This window comes from Capra hircus, chromosome 19, assembly GCF_001704415.2.
Source record: "Capra hircus breed San Clemente chromosome 19, ASM170441v1, whole genome shotgun sequence".
NCBI lineage: Eukaryota > Metazoa > Chordata > Mammalia > Artiodactyla > Bovidae > Capra > Capra hircus.
In genome coordinates, this window is record NC_030826.1 from 38,700,703 (window position 1) to 38,727,320 (window position 26,618).

The window sequence follows — 26,618 nt, forward strand, 5'->3', positions numbered from 1 at the left end:
CGGACTCGGGCGCTCCTCGCGCGCGGCGGCGGCCGGGTGCGGTGCGGCACCACTGACTGGGCGCATGGAGGGGCCGCCGCCCACTGCGCCCCACCGGGCTGGCGCGGCGAGGACTGCATAGCTGGCAACAGCATGGAGCAGGTCAGTGGGTGCGGGGCCCGGGGCTCGGGTGCGTGTCTTGGGGGGGAAGGGCGGGGTGCGGGAGGACTGACTGAGGGTGGGCGCCCTGAGAAGGACACGGCGGGAGGGGTTTGGGGCTTTGGAGCTCCGGGCGGGGCCAGAGCTCTGGGGAGGGGATAGGGCTGGTGTGACATAGAGCTGGTGCGCGCGCGCGCACACACACACACACACACGCACACGCACACGCACACACGAGTACTCTCCCACCACTGACACAGAGGGAGGCGCTCACCGAGGGCTCACACGCTCCCTCGCTCCCCATCCTTGCTCCAGGAGAACATTTAGAAGCTCCCCTCCCACTCGATAAGGTCCTGGCCCCTACCAGGATCCTAGCAAGCTCTGCATAATAAGGAGTGGCAGAGGTGGGGGTGGCTCTCCCAGGGCATGTAGCTACCGCTGACCCTCCCGACCTTGTCCCTTCCCCACCGTGGGACCTCACGATACAACCATTCCCTCCCCCCTTGCACATCAAGGGGCTTCTCCCTGCCAGGCTCCCCCTCCAGTCCCAGTTACAGCAGCTGCAGCAGCTGCCGCCACCATTTCATGGCAGTGAAAAGATGGGGTGGGCTGGGCAGCTTGTCCACATGCCCCCCAAATACAGACAAGCTGCCCCAGCCAGGCCCTGGGTGGCTTCATTTCACACAGTCTCCATCAGAGGGGTCCCAGTGATGGCCTCCTTAGGTCAGAGCACCTCACTCCCTCCACAGAGCTCAGTAAATCCTGGACAAGAGGGGCCGACCCCTTAGGTGGGTGGGAGGGGCCCTCTATCCTGACCTGCTGTCCCCAGTTCTAAGAGGGGCAGCATCCTGAGGTGGGCTGGAGGGAGGGGGCTGCCTTGCTTCCTTCCTGGTCACAACTCAGTGAGAGGTCTTGAGGTGGGGTCTGGAGTGGAAAGGTTTTCTGTTTCTGCGTGTGCCTTTACATGTCCACGCTCCCAGGCTCAGCTTAAAGCTGTGTCTGGGGCCTGGGCTCTGAGACCCCTCCCCTCTGTGGCAGAGGGGCTCTTGAGTTGCCTGTGACCGTGGTGAGAAGGGGCGCGGAGGGGTGGAGGGTGATGAGTCAGGGGATGGGGTGATCCTCAGTTCTGGGGGTTGGAGGGAGACTCTGAGGAGTCATGAAGGGCTCTCAGCATCTTCCCTGGGCTGGGAGTTATGTGTGGGGAGGGCTGTGGGCTGGTCTAATCTCCAGGCCTGCTGGGCATCTTGGCTGTTAATTTAAATCGCCCGTGGCAGCTCCCTGGAGCACCAGGCCTGGCAGGGATTCATCATTCTCTGCTGTTGTCATTACTGACTCTACCTTCAACTCCACTCTGAGCACAGAAAAGCAGGGGTTGGGGGGACAGGACTAAGTGCCCCTGAATTGCTCACATTAAAATAGTTAAATTTATGTTATGTGAATTTCATCTCCATTTCTTTTTTTTAAAGAAAGGAGAGCTAAGGCTAGGGAACACCACTGCTTTCTGCCTGGAGGACCCTAAACACATCTCAATGGGCCTGTAGCTCAGTCTGAGGTGCTCCTCCATTCGCCTTTTGTACGTCTTCTGGGGGTCAGCTGCTTTCCTTTCCCAGAGGCACAGCCTGGCTCTCCTGTGCCCTGGCATTATGGAAGGGAGGACAGAACATGGAGGAGAGTCAGGACATCAAAGGGGCACTGGGAACCCTTGGATATCTGTCCTCTCCGGGCTGCCGTGAAATCCCTGCCAGCTGTGCTGAGGGGTGGCTTTCCAGTCCTTTCTAGGTGTCCTAAAACAGCCCTGTTGAGAAGCGCAGCAGACAGCCTGTCCCCTGGACCGTGACACACCCTCCCCCTGACACCCCCACAAGGGGACTCTGACGATTAACACAACCGTGGAGGTGCCCACGCTGATGTCAGCGCCTGGAGGCAGCCACGGCCCTGCCAGCCCTGTAGGTGTTGCCAGCTTCCTGAATGTGTCAGAAGCATGAGGTGTATAGGGTGCTTCTGAAATCAGAGCTTCTTTCACCACCCCAGGGGAAGCTCCTATTTTAAGTTTCCCATGTGCGGAGCCCTCTTGTAAAGCAAAGAATCCTTTTATAGTGCAAGGACCGCCCTGATGTGTCTGTTTGGTATGTGTGGATTTTGGCATGGAGGGTTTCCTTAAAGGGGAGCATGCCTGGAATCTCTCACAGGGGCTGGAATGGCCGGGTGGAGTGAGTGCCAGGACAGAGGGGTTTGCCCCTCTGTGGTCAGTGCCCTGCCCCTCTTTTTTTCTCCATTTAATTCCCCTCACTCCTTCCCCAGGCTGGCTCGGTGCCAGACAGAAGAGAGGGAAGCAGCTGCCGGGGATTTCCAGAGCTTCCAGGGGGAGGTGGGAGCCACCCCTCCCCACCTCCTTTCACTGCTCCCCTCTGTTCCTCTCCTCCCACCATCTCTTCCCTGCTTCTACATTCCCCTCCTCTCTCCTCTTCTCACCACCCCTCATCCTCCCAGAAGGGCAGAGAGACTGGGAGGAGAGTGGAGCAAACCCTGCTCCATGCAGGGATGTGCACGGGCCAGGTAGTGTGAGGCAGGGTCCAGGTGGCGTGTGGCAGAAGCAGGGATGCAGGCCAGTTGCTGGCAGCCGTTAAAAGCCCTCACCCAGAACCATGAATTTAGCATCCTGGAGCTAAAAGGGACAACCTGGCCTAGCTCCTCCCAGAGGTATCGTGCTTGGTGGAAAGAGTAAGGGCTCAGCGTCAGACTTCAGCAATTTATTTACGCTCTCTGAGCCTGTTTCTTCATTATAGAGTGAAGCTAATAATACCTACCTTATAGTGTTGTCATGGGGAGTCATGTTGGTAAAGAATATTTGCAAAGAGCTTTACACATAGTAGGTGGTCAACATACTTTAACTCCATTGCTCTCCATCTTGGCGTTTTCAGGCCCCTGCTAGGTGATGTCACAATCTTCATCAGTTGTCTCTTAGCCTTGCACACACACTCACACACACACAGTCCTCACCACCAGGCCAACTGCCTGGTATCACGCAGTGGAGAGCCTGTGGGGCTGAGACCCCAGCCCAGGGCCAAACTATGACATAGGTTTTCCAACATGATTCCCTGGGGGAGGTGCTGCCAGTTGAGAGTGGCAGGGGTGGGCGTCTTTTGACTACCCCCAACCTGATACTAGGGCTCACAGAATGTGGCTTGCTTGCCCTGCTGCCGGCCCAGGGAAGCAGCCACCTCTCCCCACCAGGGTCAGAGGTCCAGAACTGGACCTCTGGACTGGGGCCCCAGCTGTTTGGCAGGTTGCCAATGCCTCTCAGCCCTCGCCTGGCCAGAGGGCTGTACCTCCCTCCTCAAGGAGTTTCAGATAATGGGATCCCTCTTGTCCAGGATTCCTCAGGGACCTGGCAGCAGGGATGAGGGTGAGGACTGGCATGGACTTGAGTGGACTGAGGCCCTACCCTACACCGTTCAAGGGACTTAATGAGGTCTGAGGTCCCCTCTCCGGGATGCCTGGGGCTCTGCCAGAGCTGGGTCCCCTGCCCTTCCCCAGCTCTCAAGCCTTCAGGCCTCCTTTCCCTAAGACCTGTCTGTTACCTGTCAAGGTCTAAGCCAAGCACGACCTCACAAGGCCCCTGCCTTCTCCCCTCATTATGGAAGCCTCCCTCTGTTTTTGTGCAGTGCTGTCTGTAGCACCGTCCCAGCAACCTTTGCTGTGCTTGTTGCCCTCCCTGGAAAATGAGCTCTTTGAGGACAAGCACATCACCTGGTCCATTCCCTGCTACCCCACACAGCAGTTTGCATGTAGCTGGAGCTCAGTAAATGTCTTTGAACTTGTCTGGACTGGGCCACCACCTTCCTTTTTTTTAATTAATATTTTTTATTTATTTGGCTGTGCCAGGATCTTCATTGCAGCATGCGGGTCTTTAGTTGTGGTATGCAGACTCTTAATTTGTGGCATGAGGGATCTATTAATAGTTCCCCCATCAGCGATTGAACCTGGACCCCTTGCATTGGGAGCTCTGAGTCTTAGCCGCTGGACCACCAGGGAGGTCCTATGGGCCACTACCTTGGGGATGAAAATTTAGGTGGGCATGAGTTGCTTCAAGGGAACAAGCAGAAAACCTGGGGGCTGAAAGCCAGAGGAACAGGTCAGCTCTCTCTTCAGCCCTTCCTTCTAGTCCTGCGCTCCTGCCCTTCTCCACCAGGGGGTGCTCTCTCCCCTTCCGTGGAAAGGCCAGAAGCTGTAGCCAGGTATGTATGTTTGGTCATCACGCCTATAACCCCTATGACCATAACCCCTATGGTCATCACCCCTATAGTCTTCCACTCATTGCTTTGCTTCCTTATCAAATGTGAGCTCTCAGTTGGAGATTGGTGGAGAAGGCCTATTGTTTTCATCTACAGAGGGTGAAACTAAGGCTCAGAGTATGCACTTTTCTTCAAAGACATTCAGCTACTATGTGGGCAGGATGGGAACTTGAATGTGCTCTTGGTTAGGGGTTCCTTGAGGACACCATAAAACCCCGCAACGGCTCCTAGGCCAGGCCTGATCCTGGCCCTGGAATGCTCTAGTCTGGGGACTCCCTGACATCCCCCGCCATGCTCCTCTCCTAGCCCTACCGGAGTCTGGGAAGGCAGGTTCTTCCCCTGGCAGGACGCTGGGTTCCTTTTCCTCTACTCCACCTATCACCCCCTCAGGCTCTCTCTCCCTTGGCTCCTGCTCCCCAACCAAAAAGCCTGCTCAAGTGCCCCCCTCCCCGGAATTGGAGCTGTGCCTCGACCCCACTCATCTGTGTTCTCCCCTGTCCCTTCCTGCTGACTCTTTCAGTGGCCCAATTCCATTTCTTCACCCTTGATGCTCTTCCTGGCTGCTCTGGCCTCCGCCCCGCCTGTCCCCTGCTCGCCAGCTCTCTCTCCTCAATCCTTCTTGCTGCCTCTTCCTTCCTGCCGGCCCTGAAAGGTGGGTGCTCCTCGGGTCCCATTCCACATCTCACCTCCTCTCTGCAGTGTCCCTGGAGAATCCGAACCTCACTCCTGATCCACGAATGACTTCCAAAGCCATGTCTCTAGCTCAGGCCTCTCTTCAGGGAGAAGGACCCAGGGTTTAAGCTGCCAATCACTACCCCACCAGCAGCACAGCCTATATGTTAAGTGTGTAGACTTGAGCCCAAATGGTGTGTGTTAATCGCCCAGTTGTGTCCAGCTCCTGTGACACCATGGACTGTAGCCTACCAGGCTCCTCTGTCCATGGAATTCTCCAGGCAAGAATATTAGAGTAGGGAGCCCAAATGCCTGGGTTCAAATCCTGAGTGGCCTCGGGTAAGATGCTCAAGTTCTCTGGGCCTCAGTTTCCTTATCTGTAAATGAAGATTATATATAATACCTATTTCATAGACCCTTTATAAGGCTGAATTGGAATAATATATACCAAGGATTACTTAGCCCGGTGCCTGGCATGTCCCCTCTCCCTGAGAACACTCTAGACACCTACTATCTCATACTCTGAGCCATAAAACTTGGAGTTGTTCTGAAGTGTAATGAAAGTTGCTCAGTCATGTCCGACTCTTTACAGTCCATGGAATTCTCCAGGCGAGAATACTGGAGTGGGTAGCCGTTCCCTTCTCCAGGGGATCTTTATGAGCCAGGGATTGAACTCAGGTCTCCTGCATTGCAGGCAGATTCTTTATCAGCTGAGCCACAGGGGAGCCTACTGGGAGTTGTTCTAGACTCTTCCATTTCCTTTCCATAATACTTAGTTGGTTAACAAGATCCGGGGGCCTCTGATGATTGGTGCCCCCTGCCCAGGTGCAGGGCCCTCCCGTCTGATCCCTTACCTCTGGCTCCTTACTGCCGCCCCCCACCCCCACCTCTGTTCTTTCCCACATCATGCTACAGTGGCCCTAGCACATCTCTGCTTAAATCCCTGCCACAAGCTAGGCTGGAGTCTAAGTGCCTCAGGCCCAGTCACTCCACGGTGACATCCCCACCCACATTTCCTTCCTCATCCCTCCGTGCTTCCTGCCCACAAACCTTCCACTTGGCTCCAGCCACACTGCTGGAGTCTGCTTTCTCCTGCCTCCCTGCTTTTGTCCACAATCTTCTTTCTTCCCATGGCCCACCCCACCCTGTCCCATCCATGACACCCTCTAAAGATCACGGCCGCTTGCTTCTGGAAGCCTTCCTCTGCTTCTGCAGCCTTCCTCTCCTGGGATCTCACACTAGAGTCAGGATTGGTAAGACCAGGACTCCTAAAGGGAAGGAGCCAAGCCTACCTCCTATCCCCAGGGGCCACCTCCACTCTCCTACTGCAAGGTATATTAGGACTCCCAATAAACATTTGTGAAGGAAAGAAGCTGGGTGGGCTTAGAGAGGAATTTAGAAAGGGAGGAGTACAAAGAGGATCCTCAGTGAGGGGCATCCTCCATCCCGTGTTGGACTTTATTGCCCTATTCCGCAGAGAGTGTGCCAGGAATAGAGTGGACTCCGGGGAGGGGAGGACGGTGGGATGCAGGTAATGGGATACAGATGTCAGAGGGGATGGGGAGCTGAGGTGAAAAGGAAAGATGAGAGAGATGCAGGAGAAGATGAATGGGGGTGCAGGTCAAGGTGCCGGAAGAGGTGGGAGGGGCCGCAGGGTGGGGGAAGAGTGTACTTTCTGGGAAGCGGAGAGGGTGGGGGAGGAGAGCGCAGTGCATTGTGGAGGGAGGAATTGCCTGCCGGCCAGTGTGAGCTCATTTCCTCTCACCACCTCCTGCAGTGTCTGAGGGCATGAGGCTCTGGAAAAAGTGAGTCAGGGGTACCCCAGGGGCCATCCTCCCCCCTTCCCCACACCCTCAGTCCAGTCTGGATCTCAGATGCCACTGCTCCCCCCCTTACACAGACAACCCATTTGTTTTGAGAGGGAAGAACCCCTGAGCCAGGCTTGGACTGTTGGAGCTTCAGGGCAGAAAGTCAGACAGAGAGACCTGGTTGAAGACTAAGCCAGAGAATACAGGTGGTGTGATGGGTTACAGTTAGATAGCAGGAAAGACTGCTCAGAAGTGGAGCATAATTCCGGCTTCATATGACCTTGAGGAAGAGAGGTGAGGAAGGAAGAGGAGTCATTGACTGCCCCTCCACCATTACAAGAGCATCCTTTTCTACTGACTTTCAGAGAAGTTAAAATAAAACAAAGACTTAACAAGTCAATATCTCCTTCCTCAGGCTTATAGGAGTAGGGGTGGTCTAGATGGTGTCTGGACAACACTGTCCCCCATAGGATCCGAGTCCTTTATCCTGAGGATCTAGGACTTGAGGCTGATCGGCTCTCAGGAGTCAGAGTGGTGATGGTACAGCAAATAGGTTTTATGAGGCTCCTTGCCCCAGAGGGGGTGGGACATTTCAGTAGGCAGAGTTGGCTTTCCCGCTTTCATTGCCTTCTTCATCCAAATCATATTCCTATTTACCTGTGACCTCTGCCTTCCTTTCTTCACAATCTGGGTGAAGAAATACAGGAGCCCTTTAGAACTACAAGAAGGCAAGGGAAAGAGGTAAGCATAGGCTGTAAAATAAAAGGGGGTACGAAGGATGTTGTTAGACAGCAGAAGTAACTTTCCAGCAGAAGCTAAAGACTGGGAGACTGTCCCTTCCAGGATCATCAGGGGATGGGCTGCTTGGGGGCAGGGAAGTGAGAAATGGACTCAGGACCCTGGTTTGTTCATTGGGCCCAGCTCAGAATGAGGCTGGGAAAGGAGGCTGTGGGAGCTTGTGACTGGAAGGCCTGGAGGGCCTCTGCTTTTATTGTCACCCACTGCAGAGTGGGTCTGCGAGCTGTCTAAAGGCGTGAGCCACAGGCTGGCTGGGTGGGGGGTGTGAAGCTCTGCTTCTCTCTTATAGCTTCCTCTCCCCTGCCTGCCTGAGCTGAGACTGGGAAGGGAGTCCTAGACTGAGGAACATAAAAACTGAAAGCTCCCGTTACCCTCACCCCCTCCCCCTCCTCCATCTCTGCCCTTGTCTCAAGTGCCATGCGTCTCTGAATGGAAGGCTCCCTAAGTCTTTTTTCTGTCTCTCCCTCTCTTCCGACCTGAGTCTCTTCATCCTTGTCTCTGATTTTCTCTGCCTCTCTCTATCTCTGTCTGGTCTCTGCCTCTATCCTGCTGTCTGAATCTCTCCGTCTCTGTTTCTGATCCTCTCTGTCTGGCTTTGTTTCTCTCTGCTTCCCTTTCCGTTTCTTCCTCCCTGCCTCCCTCTCTCGGTGCTAGCTAGTCCGGTGTTCTGTGCCCGCATCCTCTTTGCTTGCCTGCCTGGATCGTCTTTTCTGGGCTGGGCCAGCCCAAACTGTCTCCCTGAGACCGTCCCTCTTCTGCTGGCTCTGTCAGCGACAACCCCGACCTCAGCCCTGCGGTACGCATCTGTAACCCAGCAAGAGGCAGAGGGTGCGCCCGGTCTGGAGCGCAGGGGGCGGAGCGAAGACACACCCCACCCTCCGCGTTCGACCCCGCCCCTTCGGTCCCGCCCCTCCCGGGTCCCTGCCTGCGCCCCCAGCAGTGCCCTGGCCACAGAGCCTCCCCTGCCGCCCGATGAATGGAGTCGCCTTCTGCCTGGTCGGGATCCCGCCTCGCCCGGAGCCCCGGCCCCCCAAGGTGAGGGCGCTGATCTAGGAAAGGGGGCGGATCCAGGCGCTGCCGGGGAGGTGGCAGCAGGGCTGGGGTCGCGGCGTCCCCGCTCCGTGGGCACAGCCTGGGACACACGGCGCGGCACCGCGGGGCACGGCCGCAGAAACATCCGCTGGTGGTCGGGAAGGGGGCTGGAGCGGGAGCTGCCCTGGGCAAAGGACGGGAAGGAGGAAGGTAGTCAGGGGGTCGGGACGCGCACTGGGCTGCCAGAGCCAGGGGCAGCGACCCGGGCAGCGGTGCCAGGCCCCCGGCGGCCGGGCAGCGAGGGCAGGAGGCCCGCGCCTTTTGTCCGGGTTTTTCAGGCGGGGCGCCTGCCGCCGTTTCCTCTGCCCGAGTTTTCGTTTTCCGTTGGCGAGGCCCCGGCACAGCTGGAGGGAGAGGGAGTGGGGGAGGGGGTTCCCAGAGCGGGATGTCCTTGGCCACTGTGGCCGGACACCCCCTCCCTGGGCCACACTCCCCTCCTGCCGGGCCGGACCACCGACAAGCTGCCCGGCGCGGGTCCACCGCCCCACTGGGTCCTGAGGAAGAGAAACAGGGCCGGGACCCCCGGTCCTTCAGGCGCAGCTGCCCTCCCTTCTGCCCTCTCAGGCTGGCTGTGGGTGGGTCTGGGCACGGGGTGCCAGGGGCATTACTCAGCGCTGGGCTGCTTTGCTTGGGTTCTTTCATCTGCCAGCTGCTGAGGCTGGGGAGGGGCCAGCAGGGGCCTGCGGGCTCCATTGAGGCCAGCCCCCTCCATACCTCTGAGCCTGACTGCCCAGTTCTGCTGGAGCACCACCCCAAAACACAGTCCCCCTCTTTCCAAGCTGAAGAGTTGAACACTGTAAGGTTAGTGGTTTTCGGAGCTGGGGAAAAAAGTTCTCTGGGGGGTCCAGGTTGGGATCAAGGCTTGGGCAGAGGTCTCTTGCTCTTTTAACGCGGCTGGAAGATTTAGGGCTATTCCTCCCCAACCATCTGCTCAGTGTTGAGCTGGGGTCTGGTGCTTTGGAATCTCTGAGCATGGTGTGTACCTCAGAAGCTGGATGTGTGCACAGTTCTCCCTTAATCTGCATCTCTATCCCTGACTCCCCCTCTACCTTTCAGCCAAAAGTGTTTCCTAATTACAAACTTGAATTTCAGGATGGACAGGGGATGGAAGTGGAGGTCATTATCCTTGAGTTCCTTGGATCGCCCCCTCCACACACACTCCACCACCTACTTCATCCCCACCCCCCACCACCATCTCCACCCCAAGGCCCCACCCTGTCTGCTGAGGGTGGATGGCATTTGATCTCCTGGGGTTCTCCCCCTCTCCCAGGGCAACAACCCCATTCCTCAGAGTGGCCGCTCTTACTGAGATGCACTCATTGGCATGCAGTTTGAATCTCAGTTACATAACCAGTCATCTCACCTCCAAACACAGCCCAAAGGCCCCCCTGCCCCAGACTCTTCTACTTGCTCAGAAAGTGTTTGGGTCCACCCTAGGTTTCAATACATAAATCCTTCAATGCTGGATATGAAGGCTTCAAAAGCCAAGCCCTAGAAGCAGGCAGGGTGGATATTAGGGGCCGAGACTATACAACAATAGTGCCAGATCTTCTGATGGGAATCACGGCACAAGATGAAACTCTGAGGAGGGGGGTAGTATTAGGAAGGTGGCTTTGGGACACCATGGAGAATGGGGCAGGCTTTTGAGGATCTCAGCTGAAGCAGAAAGGGACTGGACCCTGGGAATAGGCCCTGTGTTTAGGCAGCCTGGACGGGGACCTCTGTGCTCCTGCCTCAGGCCAGCTCTGAGCTCATGGGCCAGGGGTGCTGGAAGCCTGACTGGGCCCCCCATGGGTGCAGCACTTTGAGTGGGGGATGAGGGAGGCTGCTGGTTACAGAACAGAGAGTGCAGGAGTGGGCAGAGGCATTTATTGCTTCATCCTGTATTGCAGAGATACTTAAGGACTTCATCATGTATCAGATTAAAAGAGAGTCTACAAAGGAGAATGGAATAAGTTACCAAACGAAGGACTGCAGTTAGCTCTTTGAGAGAACTTCTAGGGAGAAGTTTATAAGCTGTAGCATCCCAGGCTAGCCTGGAGCATCATGCAGGGAAGTTTCCTCTGGTGTAGTGGGCTAGGTAGATTCCTATGATGTTGGATTCCAGTGTAAAAATCTGGAGATATTCATGGGAGATGCAAATATATTCAAATGAGCATATACATTAGTGCCTGAAAAAACGTGTTGTAAGGATGAGGAGTTGCTTTAATAGTAGAGCTGATAGCTGAGACATAGATAGCAATTTCTCTGGGCCAGGATTTATATGTTACATCTTTCAGTCCTCACAAAACCACAGTGATGTGGGTACTATTATTTTATTATCCCCACTTGTCAGTTGAAGACACTGAGGCACAGAGAACCAATAGCGTGGCCACAATCACATTACTAATGAGTGGCAGAGCCAGGACAGGAACCCAGCAGTCTGGCTCAAGTTCACGATCTCACTCCACTACCCTACGTCTCATGACCTGACTTGTCTGCTGTTACTCCCACCCTGAATCTGGGTCTGTCTTGGACACAGGCCAAGATCAAGGTCAATCTCTTGCTGAATTGGAGCTTGGTGGCTTGTCTTTCAGCTGAGACAGAAATGGGGACAAGATGCCTCAGGATGGCCAAGCCTCAGGTGTCCATCCGTGTTTGATGGGTGGAGAATTGGCTCATTTACTCCTCCAGCCCCCCATCCCACCCCATGCCAACCCACCACACTTGGTCCGTGGCTTGGTTCATTGGTGTTTTCCTTCCAAAGGGGCATCAGCTGTGCTCTGTTGGCTGCAGGGGTTCAAAGGTGAGATATTGGCTTGGTCAGGGGTTTGGACAAAGCCTGGTTTTAATTATCCTGCTCTCTCTCCCTCCCCAGAGAGAGCCATGAATAGGGCCTGTGGGAGCTGGCTCTGCCTTTCCCCTAGCACCCTCCACCCCCTTCGAATACCCGCCTTTAGATCCAGGCCCCCCTCTTTCATGTGAAATTGTGCCAGTTTGTCAGCAGGGCAGTGCCAATCAGTACCAGGCTGATGTCTCCTCCTCACTGCCTCAGTGGGACAGCAGGCTGGGATGGACTCTGGGGCCAGTTGAAATCTCTGTCGGGGTGGAGCTTGTCACCTGTCAGAGTGGGTCAGGACCAGAGGGGCCATCTTGTCCAGCAGTGGGGAGCCTGAGGCCAGAGAGTGGTGGACGGGAACCCAGGGGTTCTGACTCCCAGGCTCCCGGCCTGTGCCTTTCCCCATACAGCTCTGTCCTGGGTGCCCCATTCCAGTGCAGGGTTCTGACACTGGGAGGGAAAAGGGAGGGCAGGGAGAAGCCGGGACAAGTGGACAATGTGTCCTGTTCATCTCTGTGTCCCTAGTGGCCAGCACAGTGCCTGGCACAGAGCTGCCAGCCCTCCATAAATGTTTGTGAAATGCAGGCCGGGGAGCAGCCCCTTCCCTGGACCTCTAGGGTGCTCTGTGCCAGTTCTGACCAGCATCGGGATGCTTGGTCTACACATCAGTCTCCCTGCCAGACTGGAGTTATTTGAGGGCAAGAAAAATAATCATGGCCACCACTTCCAATGGGGTGCATTGTCCCCATCCCATGTGATGGATGAAGACACTGACACAAAGAATTATATGGCTTCCTGAGGTCACCCAGCTAGTAAGTGGAAGAGCTAGGGAGTTGACCATGCTTATTCTAGCAGCCTCAGAGGTGCTGTGTTTATCTTGGTATCCACAGAGCCTGGTATACAGCCAGAGCTCTGAGAATGTTTGTTGACTGACTGACTGACCGACTGTGCAGAAAAACCATGGAATCCTGTAGTCTAATCCTTTGGAGGTAACTGGGTTAGAGTCTTGGGAAGGTAGCCTAGAGGTGTACCACCTTATTCTCTGTGCCAGGACTGCCTGAGCCAAACCTGGAGAGGAAAGGAAAGCTCACCCTGGGGACTTACCAGGCAGTCCAGTGGTTAGGAGCTTGCCCCCCGGAACCTGGACAGGAGCTAAGATCCTGCAAGTCGTGTGGCATGGCCAAAAAAAAAAGCTCGCCCACACCCTATGGGAGCCCCCAGCTTTCTGACTTCTCTCTTGCTCTTACTCCCTCCCTTCCTTCCCCAGAGTTCTAAGGGAGTGGTGCAGAGCAATGGGTAGGTGGGAAAAAGACGACAAGTTGGATTAAAGATGGCTGTTCCCTTTTCATCTCTCTGGCCCTGAGATGCTCAGCCCAGATGCCCACTCCATCTTGGTGGAAGATTCCTTCCCTTTCAAGTTTGAGGGTGGATGGAGTAGCAGGTTTGGGACAGGGCCTGGCACAACTGATAATTCTCCATCTCTCACGGGAAGGGGTGTTGGATTTCCAGTCACCTCGAGTTGTAAACCTGAAGCCCAAGGCCACCGTCTCCAGCCTCCTCCAGCCTGTGTACCCCAAGGGAGGTGACTTCTTCCCCTTTGACTCCCTCTGTTCCCCATGGACTGCTTTGAATTAGCATCAAACTGTCACTATCTGCAGGCCACACTTCATCTGCTGACAAAGGCTGGTGGGAGCTAACTAAGAAAAAAGAAGTGTGGGGAGTGTGGTCTGCCTTCTAATATAGACAGGCCAGCGGGAGATGAGAGCCCCAGGTCTGGCGTGGCCTCTGTGCGCTGGGAGGCACACTGGGTGTCTGGCCTTGCCTTTAGCCTGAGGGGGTTCAAATTTCAGCTTTACTCCTTATTAACTGTATGACCTTGGCCAACTCACTTAGTTGTTTTTGGTTTCCATTTTCTTGTCCCTGAAATAATCCCTCAAAATTGTTGAAAGGATTAAATGAGGTAATACTTTACCTGGTGGCTGACATCTGATAATTGCAACTATTAGCGGAAACTGTTATTAAACAAACAACAATCAGTGGATAGAAATGAAAATGACACACTTTGGGCTCAATAAAGAGAACCCTTTATGGTTGGAGAAATCTGAAGACCTGTTTGTCCTTGGAGGTAATGAGGCCCCCACCAGTGGAGGTAAGCAAGCACAGATTGGACTAGAGAGAATTCAGGCATTGCATGAGGAGTCAACACAGAAAAACCTAAGGACCCTGCTGTGGGATCAGCGCTGTGTGGTAAGAAATTAGAGGAGCAGGTGAGATGTGGTCCCTGCTGTCAGGAACTGGGGAGAAGAGTGAGAGGCTGCTGTGGTTTGGGCTGGGAGGCACCTCTGAAGAAAGGGAGTCCTGAAAGGCTGCCTGGAGGAGGCCTGGGAGGATGGGTGTGGTTCTGATGGGTGTGAGAAGCGGCCTGGGAAGGGCTTGGTGACTGAGGGGCAGTAGGTGTCTGGACCGCGGGCTCTGCAGTCAGCCCAAAGCTGCCTCCACATCCTGGCTGCCCAAAGGTACTGGGTGAATGGTGGGGGTGGGAAATGGGTAGTTCTCTGACCTCCCCACCCTCGAGACTTAGCTGGACGAGGGATCAGGACCACTCCCTGTGGCAAAGAGCCGGGGCCTGTAAGGAACAGAACTGGGGAAAGAAAGACTTCTCATGCCCAGTGCCTTTGGAGGCGTCCGGGGGTCGAGGGAACAGTGGGGCCTTTGTCCCCGGCCACCGGGAATCTGGCCCAGCAGCCAGCCCTGGGTCTGGCTGGGCCCTCGGCAGGCAGGTCCTCTTTGAAGTGACCCTTTCAAAGCTCAGCCTGAATCCCTGGGAGGAGAGAACTGGGGCGGAGCACGGGGATGACAGACCCACAGCCAAGATGGAAACAGACCCGGCGCCGGCCCCTTCGGGTGGGAGGGCTGGTGGGAGGTGTGTGGGCCGGAGGAATGTGGCCAGACTGGGGGGACATGTGGGAGCCATGTGGAAGGACAGCCACTCCAGGGTCTTGGCCGCCAAGTGGGGGTTAATTAGGGAAGGACAGAGCTCATTTTGGCCTGGTTTCCAACAGTCCCTAACTTGATTTCTATCTGACTGTGGGCTCCTAAGTCTGCAGCTTCTTCCTTTTCTATTTCCTCAAAGTGTGTGAGAGCTCCTTGGAGAGAATTGGGTGTAGATGCAGGACTTAGAGGCTGTGTCTGAGAGCCCCCGAAAGGCTAGAAGGGGAAGCTGCAGTGCAGACCTCTACCCGCCACTGCAGTTTCCAGCATTCTCTGAAAGAGAATGGATATGAGGCCACCCCCACCTCTGGGCCTAGAGAAAGTCCAAGGCCGAGGAGCTAGAAGCAGAGGGGAAGGGACAGGCAAAAGTGGGAGGAAGAGGAAGGCTGGATGCCAGGTGAGAAGCAGGTTCAGGCTGCTCAGTTCTGACCCAAGGGGAGTGGACAAGATCCCATGGTCTCCCCAGCTCTGACCTGCTGTGTTCCATGAAAGGGAGGAAAGGAAGGACCGAGTGTCTGTTGGTGGGTTGTTTTGGACTGAGCGGTGGACCGTGGAGCTTTCGGAGCCCAGATAAGACCCCTCCCTCACCCTGAGGCTCTTTTCTGGTTCAGGCCCCTCATCCCCATCTTCCCCTGACACCTCGGCACTCTCTGTACTTGAGAAGACACTTCTAAATCTCCTTTTCCTCTTCCGAGGGTGTGGCCCCTGGTTGCACCAGGCCATGATGGGGGGGCTGCGGGTGGTTTTGGTACTTTCCTGTATCTTGCACTGGCATCTGAAGGGCTGAACCCTCATTAGCTCTAATGAAGCCTTGGCACTGTGCCCCCCTCTGCCCTGCAGCACCTGGTGGGGGTGAGGGGATAAGGGGGCAGCTGAGGTTGGACCCACAGCCCAGGAGGGGATGGCATGTCTCCAAGAGGGGAGAGTGGGAGTCAGGTAATGGGGGTCACTCAGCAAGGCCAAGATTGCTGGTGGGATAAGAAATGGGTCCCCCTCCCTGTCCCACTGGGACCTTTTCCTCCTCCAGTGGCTTCCAGGTGCTTAGATCCCCACAGTGCTAGGGAAAGCATTCTCTGAGACTGGGTGTGGCCCAGGGTGCTGAGGACATTCCCAGGCCTGGCTTGCATGAGAGTGTCCCTCTCCCTACTTTCAGCCTGGGGCAGGAGAAGGACCTGACGCCAAGAACTGGAGGCTCAGTGCCTGGGAAAACCAGGCAGTGGCGAGATCTTAATGCAGACCAGACCGGACTTTGTTCATTTGGTGGCCGTTTCCTGTGCACTGTCTGTGTTCCAGTCTCTCTCTATGGATGAATATGAAACAGCCCTGCCCTCAAGAGGTTCCTTATCTGCTTCCCCACCAGCCAAAAGCTCCACTAAGGTTTTATAAGGGGTTCTGAGATGTGCATGTATACTATCCACCAGTGCAGACACCCCTTGCCACCCCTCAAATAACATTACCATGAAAATTGGCCAGATCTAACCAGAGAGACAGACCTACAGAAGATTCAAATGGTGTCTTCACCACGACATCATCTCAGTGTAAATGTGGTCACAAAAGAGATGATGGGAGTTGAAAGATGGAAACAGTGCCACTGGGTAGAATTTCTGTAGGGATTGGTTAAAAACCAGTTGGTGATATGATTAATCTCCTTTCTCTCATCTCCTCTTTCCAAATCTATTGTTGAGAATTCTTTGGTGAAACCTGTTTTGATCAGTTTTCAAGTACTGTCATGAAGTGGTTGTACATTTACAGATAATAAGAACCAAGACCCTGAGAGGCTAAATTACTCCACCAAAGGTCATCCAGCATCCAAATTTAAATCTGGGTCTTTCTGAATTCTAACTAAGGCTATCGTGTGTCATGGCTACTTTCCCAGACAAGAAAGAGCCTGGGAGCACAGTCCCCATCCTGGAAAGGGGGCCACTTTTCCTTGCCCCCAGCTGAGCCTTGAAGTCCAGGTAGGGGCTGCATAATGAAGGAAAGATGGTCTTTGACTGGGGTCATACAGCTGGGACCTGATCTTAGGTCTCTTGGACTCCTAGCCCTTGGGGACACCTAGTCAGTCATGCCAGAATGAAAGAGGAGCCAGGCTCTGAGGTTGACTGAATCTTTTAGGGGCACACAAGGGGTTGCATTGGGCTGGGGACTGAGTGCCCTGTTCCTGGTCCAGTGTGTTCCCCACTTTGGTCATTGATGAGAAAAGGGGAGGCAGGGATGGGCTGCTGTAATTTTCCAAAAGCCCAGCTGTCAGACACGAGCTCCAAGGAGGAGAGGCTGACCTGGCCCTGAGGTGGGCAGGGAATGGTATCTCAACTGCAGAGCCTAACCAGGGCCTCGACAGAACAGGTTGAGAGGTTGCACATATCATTGCGACTCATCCCAGGGGTGACCGGAAGGACTGTTGGGGAAGCGTGACTGCCGGGCCAAAAACAAGTGTGAGCAGGGGCCCAGCGCAATGCTCGAGCGCATTCGGGACACGCTTCCGGGAGGGCAGAGACCCACCAATCAGATAAGCCAGTTGCTCTCTATTTGCATTTCATCTGCATGACCACACCTCTTCGATCCTGCCGCTCAGCCTCCGCCCCCAAGCGTGACTCCTTGGCCTCTGCCCCATTTCGGGACCTTGTGCAGGGCTGGGCTCGGGGGCTGCGGGCGTGAAGGGCCGTCCTGGGCGTCCAGCCTGACCGCCCTATTCATAGCTCAGGGGCTGGCGTAGTTCGCATACTTGGGCGTTACTCACGTCTGGCTGGTCCGAGGTTGCCGCCCTCTGTGCTCCTCCTTCCCTCCACTCCTCTTTCCTCCCCTTGAACTTCCTGTGTCTCCTCCACCACTTTCCATCTCTGCCTGTTTTCCTGAAGTCTGGGGGTGGCCGAAACCTCGGGAGGAAACTGAGGCCTAGAGGGGGGCGTGTCTCTCAGCTGGGCCTCAAGGGAGAAACGTAGTAATGAGGCGTGTGATGAGGTGGCTGAGAGCCTGGACTCCGCCGCCGGCAGACAGACCTGGGCTTGAATCTGCGCTGCTGCTGTCCGTGGCTCCCTGGCAAGTCCCTTAGCTTGCAGTCTGGGAAGCTATTCAGAAACAGTCAAGCTGATACCTGGAGGGTAAGGGAGAAGTTAAAGGAAGGTGGGGGAGGGAAAGACAAATGTTAAATTCCAGGGAGCGAGAGCTGTGGGTGTGGTGGGCCAGTGCTGAGTGGACAAGGGCTTGGCCAGCTGGGGTATGGGGACAGTGGACCCTGCAAAAGAGACAAGCAGCTTCCCTTTTCTTCTCACCCCTGCCTCTCTTCTTCCAGCAACCCCACTTTCTGAATCTGGTTCCTACTGAGGAAGGAGTTGGGTGGGGGGCAATACAAGAAGATGGACAAAGATCTGAAGCAGCCTCTGCCCCAGACAGACCTTTCCTCGGAATGGGGATTTGCCAACCATCTACCCTCTCTGAGGAGAAGCTCACTCATTCCTGAACATTCAGAAACAAGTGTGCTGAGCATCCATGCTGGGCCAGGAGCTGACACGGTCCCAGCCTTCCAGAACCTGCAGCCCCGGGGGGAGATGTTGGTCAAAATAACCTCATAAATATATAGATACCATCTCAAGAGTACTGTGAGATCTGACCTGGTCCGGGGGCCAGAGGAGGTGTCTCTGGGGAGTGACTCTTTTGCTGAGAACTGCAGAGTGGGTTGGAACTAATTAGGGTGTGGGTTGATGAGGCAGGGAGGGAGCTGGGCAAGAGGGAACAGCATTCCAGAAACAGCATGTGCAAAGGGCCTGAGGCTGGAAGCGTGCCTAGTCTTCAAAGGAACTGGAAGGAGGCCAGGGTAACTAGAGCGCAGAGAAAGGGGGTGTGGTGGGCATGGAACCCAGAGGCTCATTGCACAGGGCCTGGTGGTCCTTATATTTAACACAATGCATCCGGACTGTCAGGGGCCAGAGGGGTGACAGAGACTTGAACAGAGCGGTAGACATGGTGAAGTGGATGGGCTCAGGAGACGTGTGGGAAACAGAGTCCACTCTTGGATGGTGGGATGTAGGGCCCGGGCTATAACCCCTCCCACTTATCGGTTCCCAGGATGCTTTCCCAGCAACTTTGTCAGACTGCAATACCTACCTTTGTTTTGTAACTGAAGAAATAAAACCTATGCGAACTCGAGGACACAGCCGGAAAAGGGCTAGAGTCAAAACCGTTGGCAAGTGTGACCCTTTCTCCAGGTCAGCTTTCTCAAGGCTGGGCCAGAAGTCTCCTTCTCACCAGCCTTCTATCCCACGCCCTTAGGTGCCCTATGGTTTAGCTCAGCACCAGGCTGGGTGGGGGGCCCCAGAGGCCAAGGTGATGTGTGGGTGTGTGTCTCGCTTATCCTAAGAAGCTGCTCTGCTGTTAAATGAGGTAATGATGCATGTGAAGCGTGCCTGGCTTATAGCAAGGGCTCAACAAATATTAATTACTGCTGCGGCTGTCACAGTGTCCCCAAATGCAGAGCCTGGCACCTGGTGAGGGGGAGGATCTGGGGCCGAAAGCAATGCCGTCTGTCCTCTTCAGACCACAGAGCCCAGCCCAGAACCCATCCCAGCTCCCTCTTGGGCAGAAGCCAGGGGAGGTTATTTGTCCCTGCAGAGCCACCGTCCCCTCCACCCTTCCAGCTGCCTCAGGGGCAACACGGGCTGGACTAGGGAGAGGTTCAGCTCTTATGCCTTGCGCTGTGCGCTGGGGTGTAGGATGACCTGGGCAGGTTGAGCAGGGCCTGGGCTGAGGGGGTGGGTGGTTTCAGGGGTGGAGCTGAGAACCTCTCCCTGTAGGGAGCCCCATGTGCCCTTGGGTAGACTTTCAGAATCTGCTGAGACCTGCCCTGGGAGGGGATGTGGTCTCAGCTTGACTTGGACTGAGCGCTCCCCTGAAAGAAACCAGTGGATGCACCTGTTGTCTCTGCCCAGGTGGTCAGACAACAGGAAGAACTTCTGGAGAGAGGGATAGGGGACCACAGGAAGAGCCACGCCCAGGGTTCTCCCCCAGTCTCCTCCGGAATGAGCCTTTCAGTGTGGAGTCAAAGAACGGATATGATGACTTTGGGGAAGAGTCACTGCAGGCATCCTCTGGCCTTCAGGAATGGCTGCCCCTAACACGATCTAGTCTGAGAAAGGGCTCTGGCCTCTCTCCAGGCCTACTTGACCAACCAAAGTGAGACCCTTCCTGAGGGTCCACAGTCGCTCTGTCCTTCTGCTCTTCTGTAACAGGCGGGGAGTCTGACCCTGGGCCCTGGTTAGGGGTCTGGACAATGCCGCAGGGAAGGGGAGTGGAGGGAATGAGGGTTCCCTGCCCAGTCTGGGCTGTGAAGGAGATAAGTGGGCCAGCAGGGGGCTCTGCCGCGTGTGGGACCTGCCGGCGTCTCTGCCAAGGCTGCATCCTTCAGCGTGCGGGCGTGGTTTTCTTGGAGTGTGTGCCTGAGAGAGCATGGGAGAACAGGGATCTGCCTCTTTGTGCACATTCTGGTGTGTGTATACATGTTACAAGTGGTGTGTAAACATATGTACGTAGGCTTTGAGGGGAGGGTCAGACCTCAGGGGATCAGGAGCCCCATACTCAGCCTGACTTTGCTAGAAAAGCTTTTCCAAGGTCCTGGCACCTTGGAATGTGGCATTTCAAGACACTGCATCCGTCTCTCTGGCCTCTGATAGCTGGTAAGTGAAAGTGTTAGTCGCTTAGTCATGTCCGACTCTTTGCGACGCTATGGACTATAGCCCACCAGGCTCCTCTGTCCATGGAATTCTCTAGGCAAGAATACTGGAGTGGGTTGCGATTTCCTTCTCCAACCTATCTTCTCAACCCAGGGATCGAACCTGGCTCCCCCACATTGCAGGCAGATCCTTTACCGTCCAAGCCACCAGTGAAGCCTGATGCCAATGCTAAGGATCTACTGTGTGCAAGGTTCAGACTCCCCTGGTCCTGAGACCTCCCCCTGCAGGGGAATAGTAGGGCCCCAGAGATGACAGTAGGGGTTCTGAGAGGACACAGTGGAAAGGGATGGGAGGGAAAGGTTCTCCCCGAATGCAGTGCCCAGCTGTCCTGGGCATCCACTGTGGGCAGGGCCTGCTCCGGGGCCCCACTGGGGGACCCGTTCATTTGTTCTATTTTCTTTCAATAATATATATATATTTTAAGACTATGGTTCAGTGGCATTAAGTCCATCCACATCGTTGTGCAGCCATCACCACCACAAACCTCCAGAACCTTTTCATCTTCCCAAACTGAAACTCTGTACCCACTAAAGGATGACTTACATTCCCCTTTCCCCCAGCCCTTGGTAGCCACCATTCTATTTCCTGTCTCTGTGAATCTAGGTATCTCATAAAAGCAGAATCATACAATATTTATCTTTCTTTTTTAAAGCAGTGTTGTCTCTCTCTCTTTTTTTTTTTTGCTTTTTAACCATACCACGTGGCATGTCAGATCTTAGTTCCCAGAGCAAGGATCAAACCCGTGCCCCCTGCAGTGAAAGTGTGGAGCCCTAACCACTGGACCACCAGGGATGCTCCAATACTTGTCTTTTTGATCTGGCTTATTTCACGTAGCATAATGTCTTCATGGACATAATGTCTTCACCGGTCATTGTAGCTCAGATGGTAAAGAATCTGCCTACAGTGAAGGAGACCCCGGTTCCATCCCTGGGTCGGGAAGACCCCCTGGAGAAGGAGGTGGCAACCCATTCCAGTATTCTTGCCTGGAGAATTCCATTGACAGAGGAGCCTGGTGGACTACAATCCGTGGGGTCACAGACACGATTGAGTGACTTTCACTTTCAATTCACAATGTCTTCACGGATTATCCATATTGTGGCATATGTCAGAGTTTAAGACAATAAAATTCCATTGTGTATATATATATATACATATCACATTTTGTTTATCCAATTCATCCGTAATGGGTTGTTTCTACCTTTCCATAAAGGGAACCTTCATGAAATATGCTGCTGTGAACATCATTGTACAGGTGTCTGAGTCCCTGCTTCCACTTCTTTTGGGCACACGGCCAGATGTAGAGTTGTTGGGTCATATCGTGATTCTGTGTTTAATTTTTTTCATAACCACCATATTGTTTTCTACCATTTAAAAAATTGGAATATAATTGTTTTACAATGTTGTGTTGATTTCTGATGAACAATAACAGAGATCAGGCATAAATATACACATATCCCCTTTCTCTGGAGCCTACCTCCCACCACCCGCACTCTACCCCCGGGTCATCTCGGAGCAATGAGACTGGGCTCCCTGTGTTTTACAGCAGCTTCCTGCTAGCCATCGGTTTTACACGTGGTAGTGTCAACGCCACTCTCTCAGTTCATCCCCTCCTCTCCTTCACCTTCTACGTCCACATGTCCAGTCTCTGAAAATGCAAATAAACCATTTTGCATTCCCACCAGCAAAGCGCAAGAGTCCGAGTTTGTCCACATTCTGACCATCGGGCAAATACTTTTTGAGAGCCTACTACAGACAAGGTACTCTAGCCGTACAAATACATTTCCGAAAATGTAGTAGCCATGATCCTTAGGAAACTCTCAGTCTAGTGGGAGAGACTCAGGCTAGGCCCTGGAGCACTCTCCAATCTGAGGGAAGGACACAGGGCTTGACTGCTGGGAAGAGACTCTGGACTAACAGGGCTGAACAACAACAAGCCTGCTCTCAAAGAGCCCAATCTCATGGAGAAAGCACGGCTTATTCCTTCTGATGAGTCCCCAGACAGGCCCAGAGATCAGAATGGCTACCGAAAGGGCATGCCTTGAGACAGTCGAGGGGCTGCTGAGTGGAGTAAATCAGGGGTTGAGAGGGCCTGTGGTGCGCCCTAGCCCACGCCGGGGCCACGGTTGCCTGGGCAATGGCCCAGCTGTTTACTTTGTGGCTGGCTCCAGACTCACCCTGCTCTGGAAGTGCTCATTTCCCACTACGAGGAAAGACCCCTCCCTCTGGTGTCGCTGAGGAGGGCAGTGGCTCTCCTGCTGGGAGGAGGCCCTGCCAGCCTGGCACCTTCGCTATGCTCCTTGTCTGCTGGGAGCAGGCTCTGTCCTGGGGTCTCGTGTTGGCTGCTCCTTCCTCATTCCCAAAGGGCCTACAGACAAGGTTCAGGGCCTGAAGAAGTTCTGCTACAAAAGTGTGGGGGCTCCTGATGAGTCCTCCCTGCTTATTAGGGGGAGGTGGGGCACGTAGGGGGCTGGCAGTGGAGATGATGGTGATGTCCACGTGAATAGGTTCACCTGGGTCTGTACAGACCTTCTTGAGCGTCTGTACGTGTCACTATGTCTTTGTGTACGTGGGGCTGAGCTGTTTGTATGTCTGAACGTGAGTGTGGTTGGGTGTGTGAGAGTGTGAATATCCAAAAGATGCTGAAAACATCTTGCACTGACCTTGAGGGCAAATGAAATAAGTCAGAGAAAGAGAGATACTGTAAGTATGATTTCACTTAAATGTGGAATCTGAAAAGAAAACCCTCCGAACAAACAAACAAAAAACCCAAACCAGGTTCATAGACTGGTGGTTGCCAGAAGTGGGGGGTGGGTGAAATGTGTGGAAGGAGTCCAAAAGTAAAGTCATGGGGATGTCATGTATAGCATGGTGACCACAGTTAATAATAGAGTATTATATGCTTGCAAGTTGCTAAGAGAGTAGATCTGAAAAGTTCTCATCACAGGAAAAAAAATCTGCAGTGTGGTAACATGTTTAACTAGACTTGTAGTGATCACTTCAAAATATATGTGAATAGCCAATCATGCTTTACACCTGAAACTAATATAATGTTACACATCAGTTATACCTCAATAAAAAAGCCTTTTAAAAGAAAAAGCAACAAACAAAAGCTTGCATTTATTGAATTCCTACTCAGGACTTCCTTTAATTGACTTGATTTTCCCAACAACCTATGAGGTGGAACTTAAGTGTCATTCCCTTTTTATTGGTGAGGAGCTGAGGCTCAAAGAGGTTAAGTAATTTGCCCAAGGTCTCACAGCCAGGAAGTAGTAGAGACAGGACACAGACCCAGAACTTCTGGACTCCAGAGGACCCTGGAGTCCACGTGCTAAGCCCAAGCCATACTTCTCCTGGAAAAACTAGGGGATTCGGTGCTGCTTGAGACTGTCGGTCCCCCCTGGATTTCTGGCATCGCAAGTGCTTCCTCCTCCTTTTTCTCTCAACTTCCCCTCCCCCAGCCTTCCTGGGGCCCAGTTTCAGAGTGGGAGAGGAGTGTCACCACACCCCCACTCAGGGCAAGACTGACCCTGGATAGGGAGAGATCCTCTGAGCCACCCCCCGAGCCACCCCCCTCAACTGCCTGCAGGTGAGACCAAGTATGGGGTCCTCAGGTTCCCAGTGACGCGGGTTATCTGCACACTGAAGAATGTTGGGGAGACCCGGGCCTGCCTGGCCGGCTTGTCAGCTTCGCCTGTTGGGGCACGTCAGGCTGCACACAAGCGGTGCTGAGAAGCAGGCATCCGAATGGGGCAGAAGGGTGGAGGAGGAGGGAGGGGGCGCCGCCCTTGAGCGGGGAGACTGGGGCAGGGGTCAGAGGCCCAGGCGTGGGCGGGCGGGCATGCCTTGGTGTCACATTGCCTGCATGCCTGGGATGGACCGGCTGGCAGAGGATTTGCTCTGTCTGTATGTGAGGTTGTGGGGTGGTTATGGTGATACCGACCAGGGTTCTTAGCCTTCCCCAATCAATAAAAATTGACTAGAAGCCAGACAGGAAATTCAGGCAAGGCTTTATTAGGGCCCCTGCTGCAGCAGAGTCTAGAGAGAACAAACAAGTTCCCTTGCTTGCTGCTACCTGAGGAAGGGGCAGGCCTGTTCCTTATATGGGGGGAGGGGAGGGGTGTGTCCAAGAGTCAGGCTGGAAGGGTGTCTTAGGTATTTTGCCCACCCCTCTGGTGGTGTTGAATATAGAGGGCATTCGTAATACCCTTTTTTTTCTCCCAAACTCCTGCTTTTCTTCTGGGCTCTTCAAAAGTGGCAGTTGGGTTTTTTTGGTCTCTTTGTATCTTTAGTCCATAATTTTGCCCCAACTGTAAATGTGTACAGTTATTTTTAGTCCCATATAGTTTCTTTGCATTTTGTTGCTGGAGGAGAGTTTTGTCCAGGGGCAAGCACTGCAGCAAAGGGTCCCAGGTCCCAACGTGTGTCAGTGGGTCCCAGTTTGGTCATGTGCAGTGGGCATATGGAACCAGTCAGACCTTTGGAAATTCCACATGATTCTCTTAGGGTGGTTGCATTGCTTGTCTCAGAGTTTGGAGCCTATGTTCTGGGAGGAGGCACTAAGCAAGCCAGAGGAAGTAAAAGCAGGCGAATTGCCCAGAGACCCCTCTCTCTCACTTCCTGAACCACATGCCCTTCAGCAGTGTCCGTTCCCTCCTTCGCCTCTCACTTGACCCTTGGGCCCCAGGATGCTCTCCTCTCCCCAGCTCCCGGTTGTCAGGCTGGCCCCTGCAGCCTTCCGCTCCACCAGCCCCGTCCACCCTCTGGTTCAAAGGCTAACTTGGGAGGCCCCGAACGCCACCCTCAAACAAGCTGTCCCTTTCCAGAGAGAAGAGGCCTTGAATCCCTGACACAGGGGCTCCTTTGGTGTGTGTGTGTGGGTCTCTGTTGGTGGGGGTGAAGGCATCTGGCTTGGGCCTGAATCTAGAACTGGAGACCCCTGAAGATTTCAGGAGCTAGGATAGCACTGTAAGTGTCCTGAGGGTGAGGTCTGCATTTGTCTTATCTTCTAAGGTGTCCCAGCCCCCAGCATAGCACCTGGCCCTCAGCAGGCACTAGGTTCCTGAACAGATAAATAAGAGGATAATGGAAAGAGATTTGAGTCAGTTAGAATCCTAGGATGGTCCCAGCTTAGTAAAAGTCAGCCTTGAATCAGTTATTTGTCCTCTTTGAGTCTCAGTTCCTGCATCTGAAGAATGGGTATAAAAACAATTTCGCATATCCAGTTCTTAGGGTAAGGATCAAATGAGATAAAGTGAAAGTGCTTTCAAACAGTAAAGGATGATCTCATCTGGAGAGAGGAAGACTGGATGCCCTCCCTTTGGGAGTGTAGTCCCCAAGTCCTCCCCAGGGACCTTCAGGAAGATAAGGTTGAATGGATTTTGCAAGCTGGTCAAACTAGAGGATGATGGGAGAGACTGCTCAGCGGGGTAATTCCTGATTTGGGGGGAGGAAGCCGGGAGGGTGTAGGGGAGGACTCACACCAGGCAGGAAGGCTTGGAATAGAATCTCAGCTACGCCTGGTATTTCCCAGCCCTTGGCCCCCTCCCTGACTGCACTCTGGGGCCCACCCCACATTCCTTTCCCAAAGGAAATGGGGGAGGTGGCTGAGAGGCTCCCCAGGCCTGGAGGATCATTTATTCAAGCTGTGTATAGGTTTCTAGGCCCTACTATATGTACCCTGCACCTGACATCCCTACCGAGGAAGCTGGGGTGGAGAGGGTGGGGTGGGGAAGGTGTCGGTTTGTGTTGGAGGAGGCTGTTATCTGCTTTTGGGGGCCTTGTTGCCCCTGCCAGGAGATGGGTGTCACAGATGGCCTGTATTTCCCAGGTCTCTGCAGCCCGGAACACAAACCTGGTGCTGCTTGTCCACCTCTCCTCTCCCCGCAGCCCTCAGAACCCTCACCCGTTTCGAGGGAGGGAGGTAGGCTCTTGATCTGGACACTAGGACATGTCAGCACCTGTTGCCCATGAGACTCCATGGGGTACGAGAGGGGAGAGTGAGCCCATTTTCTCAGAACCAGGGACCAGACTTGCAGCAAGAGGAAAGGCAATCAGGCAGCTGGAGGGACTACCTGGCTGCCTTCTGGGAAAGCAGGTCAGGCTTTGAGTCAGGATGTCCCTATGGTCATAGTCCTTCATCTGGGGTGGCAGAGTCTGAGGACATCTGGGCAGTCCAGGTGGTCTGAGGCCCTGGCTTTTGGAGGGCATGACAAAGGCAGGAGTGGTCCTGACCCAGAGGCCTTGCTTTTCTAACGATGGGGAGCTTGCTGATGCAGATGCC

The 26,618-nt window shown here is 54.2% G+C and overlaps 1 protein-coding gene across 1 annotated transcript in view; it reads left to right on the forward strand.

The window, feature by feature from the left end:
- ARHGAP23 (Rho GTPase activating protein 23) overlaps positions 8,564-26,618 on the forward strand; it is a 70,751-nt gene continuing 52,696 nt past the window's right edge. The window contains 1 exon segment of the mRNA XM_018064971.1: positions 8,564-8,746. Within this exon segment, the coding sequence (XP_017920460.1) occupies positions 8,684-8,746 (63 nt within the window). The 5' untranslated portion in view covers positions 8,564-8,683.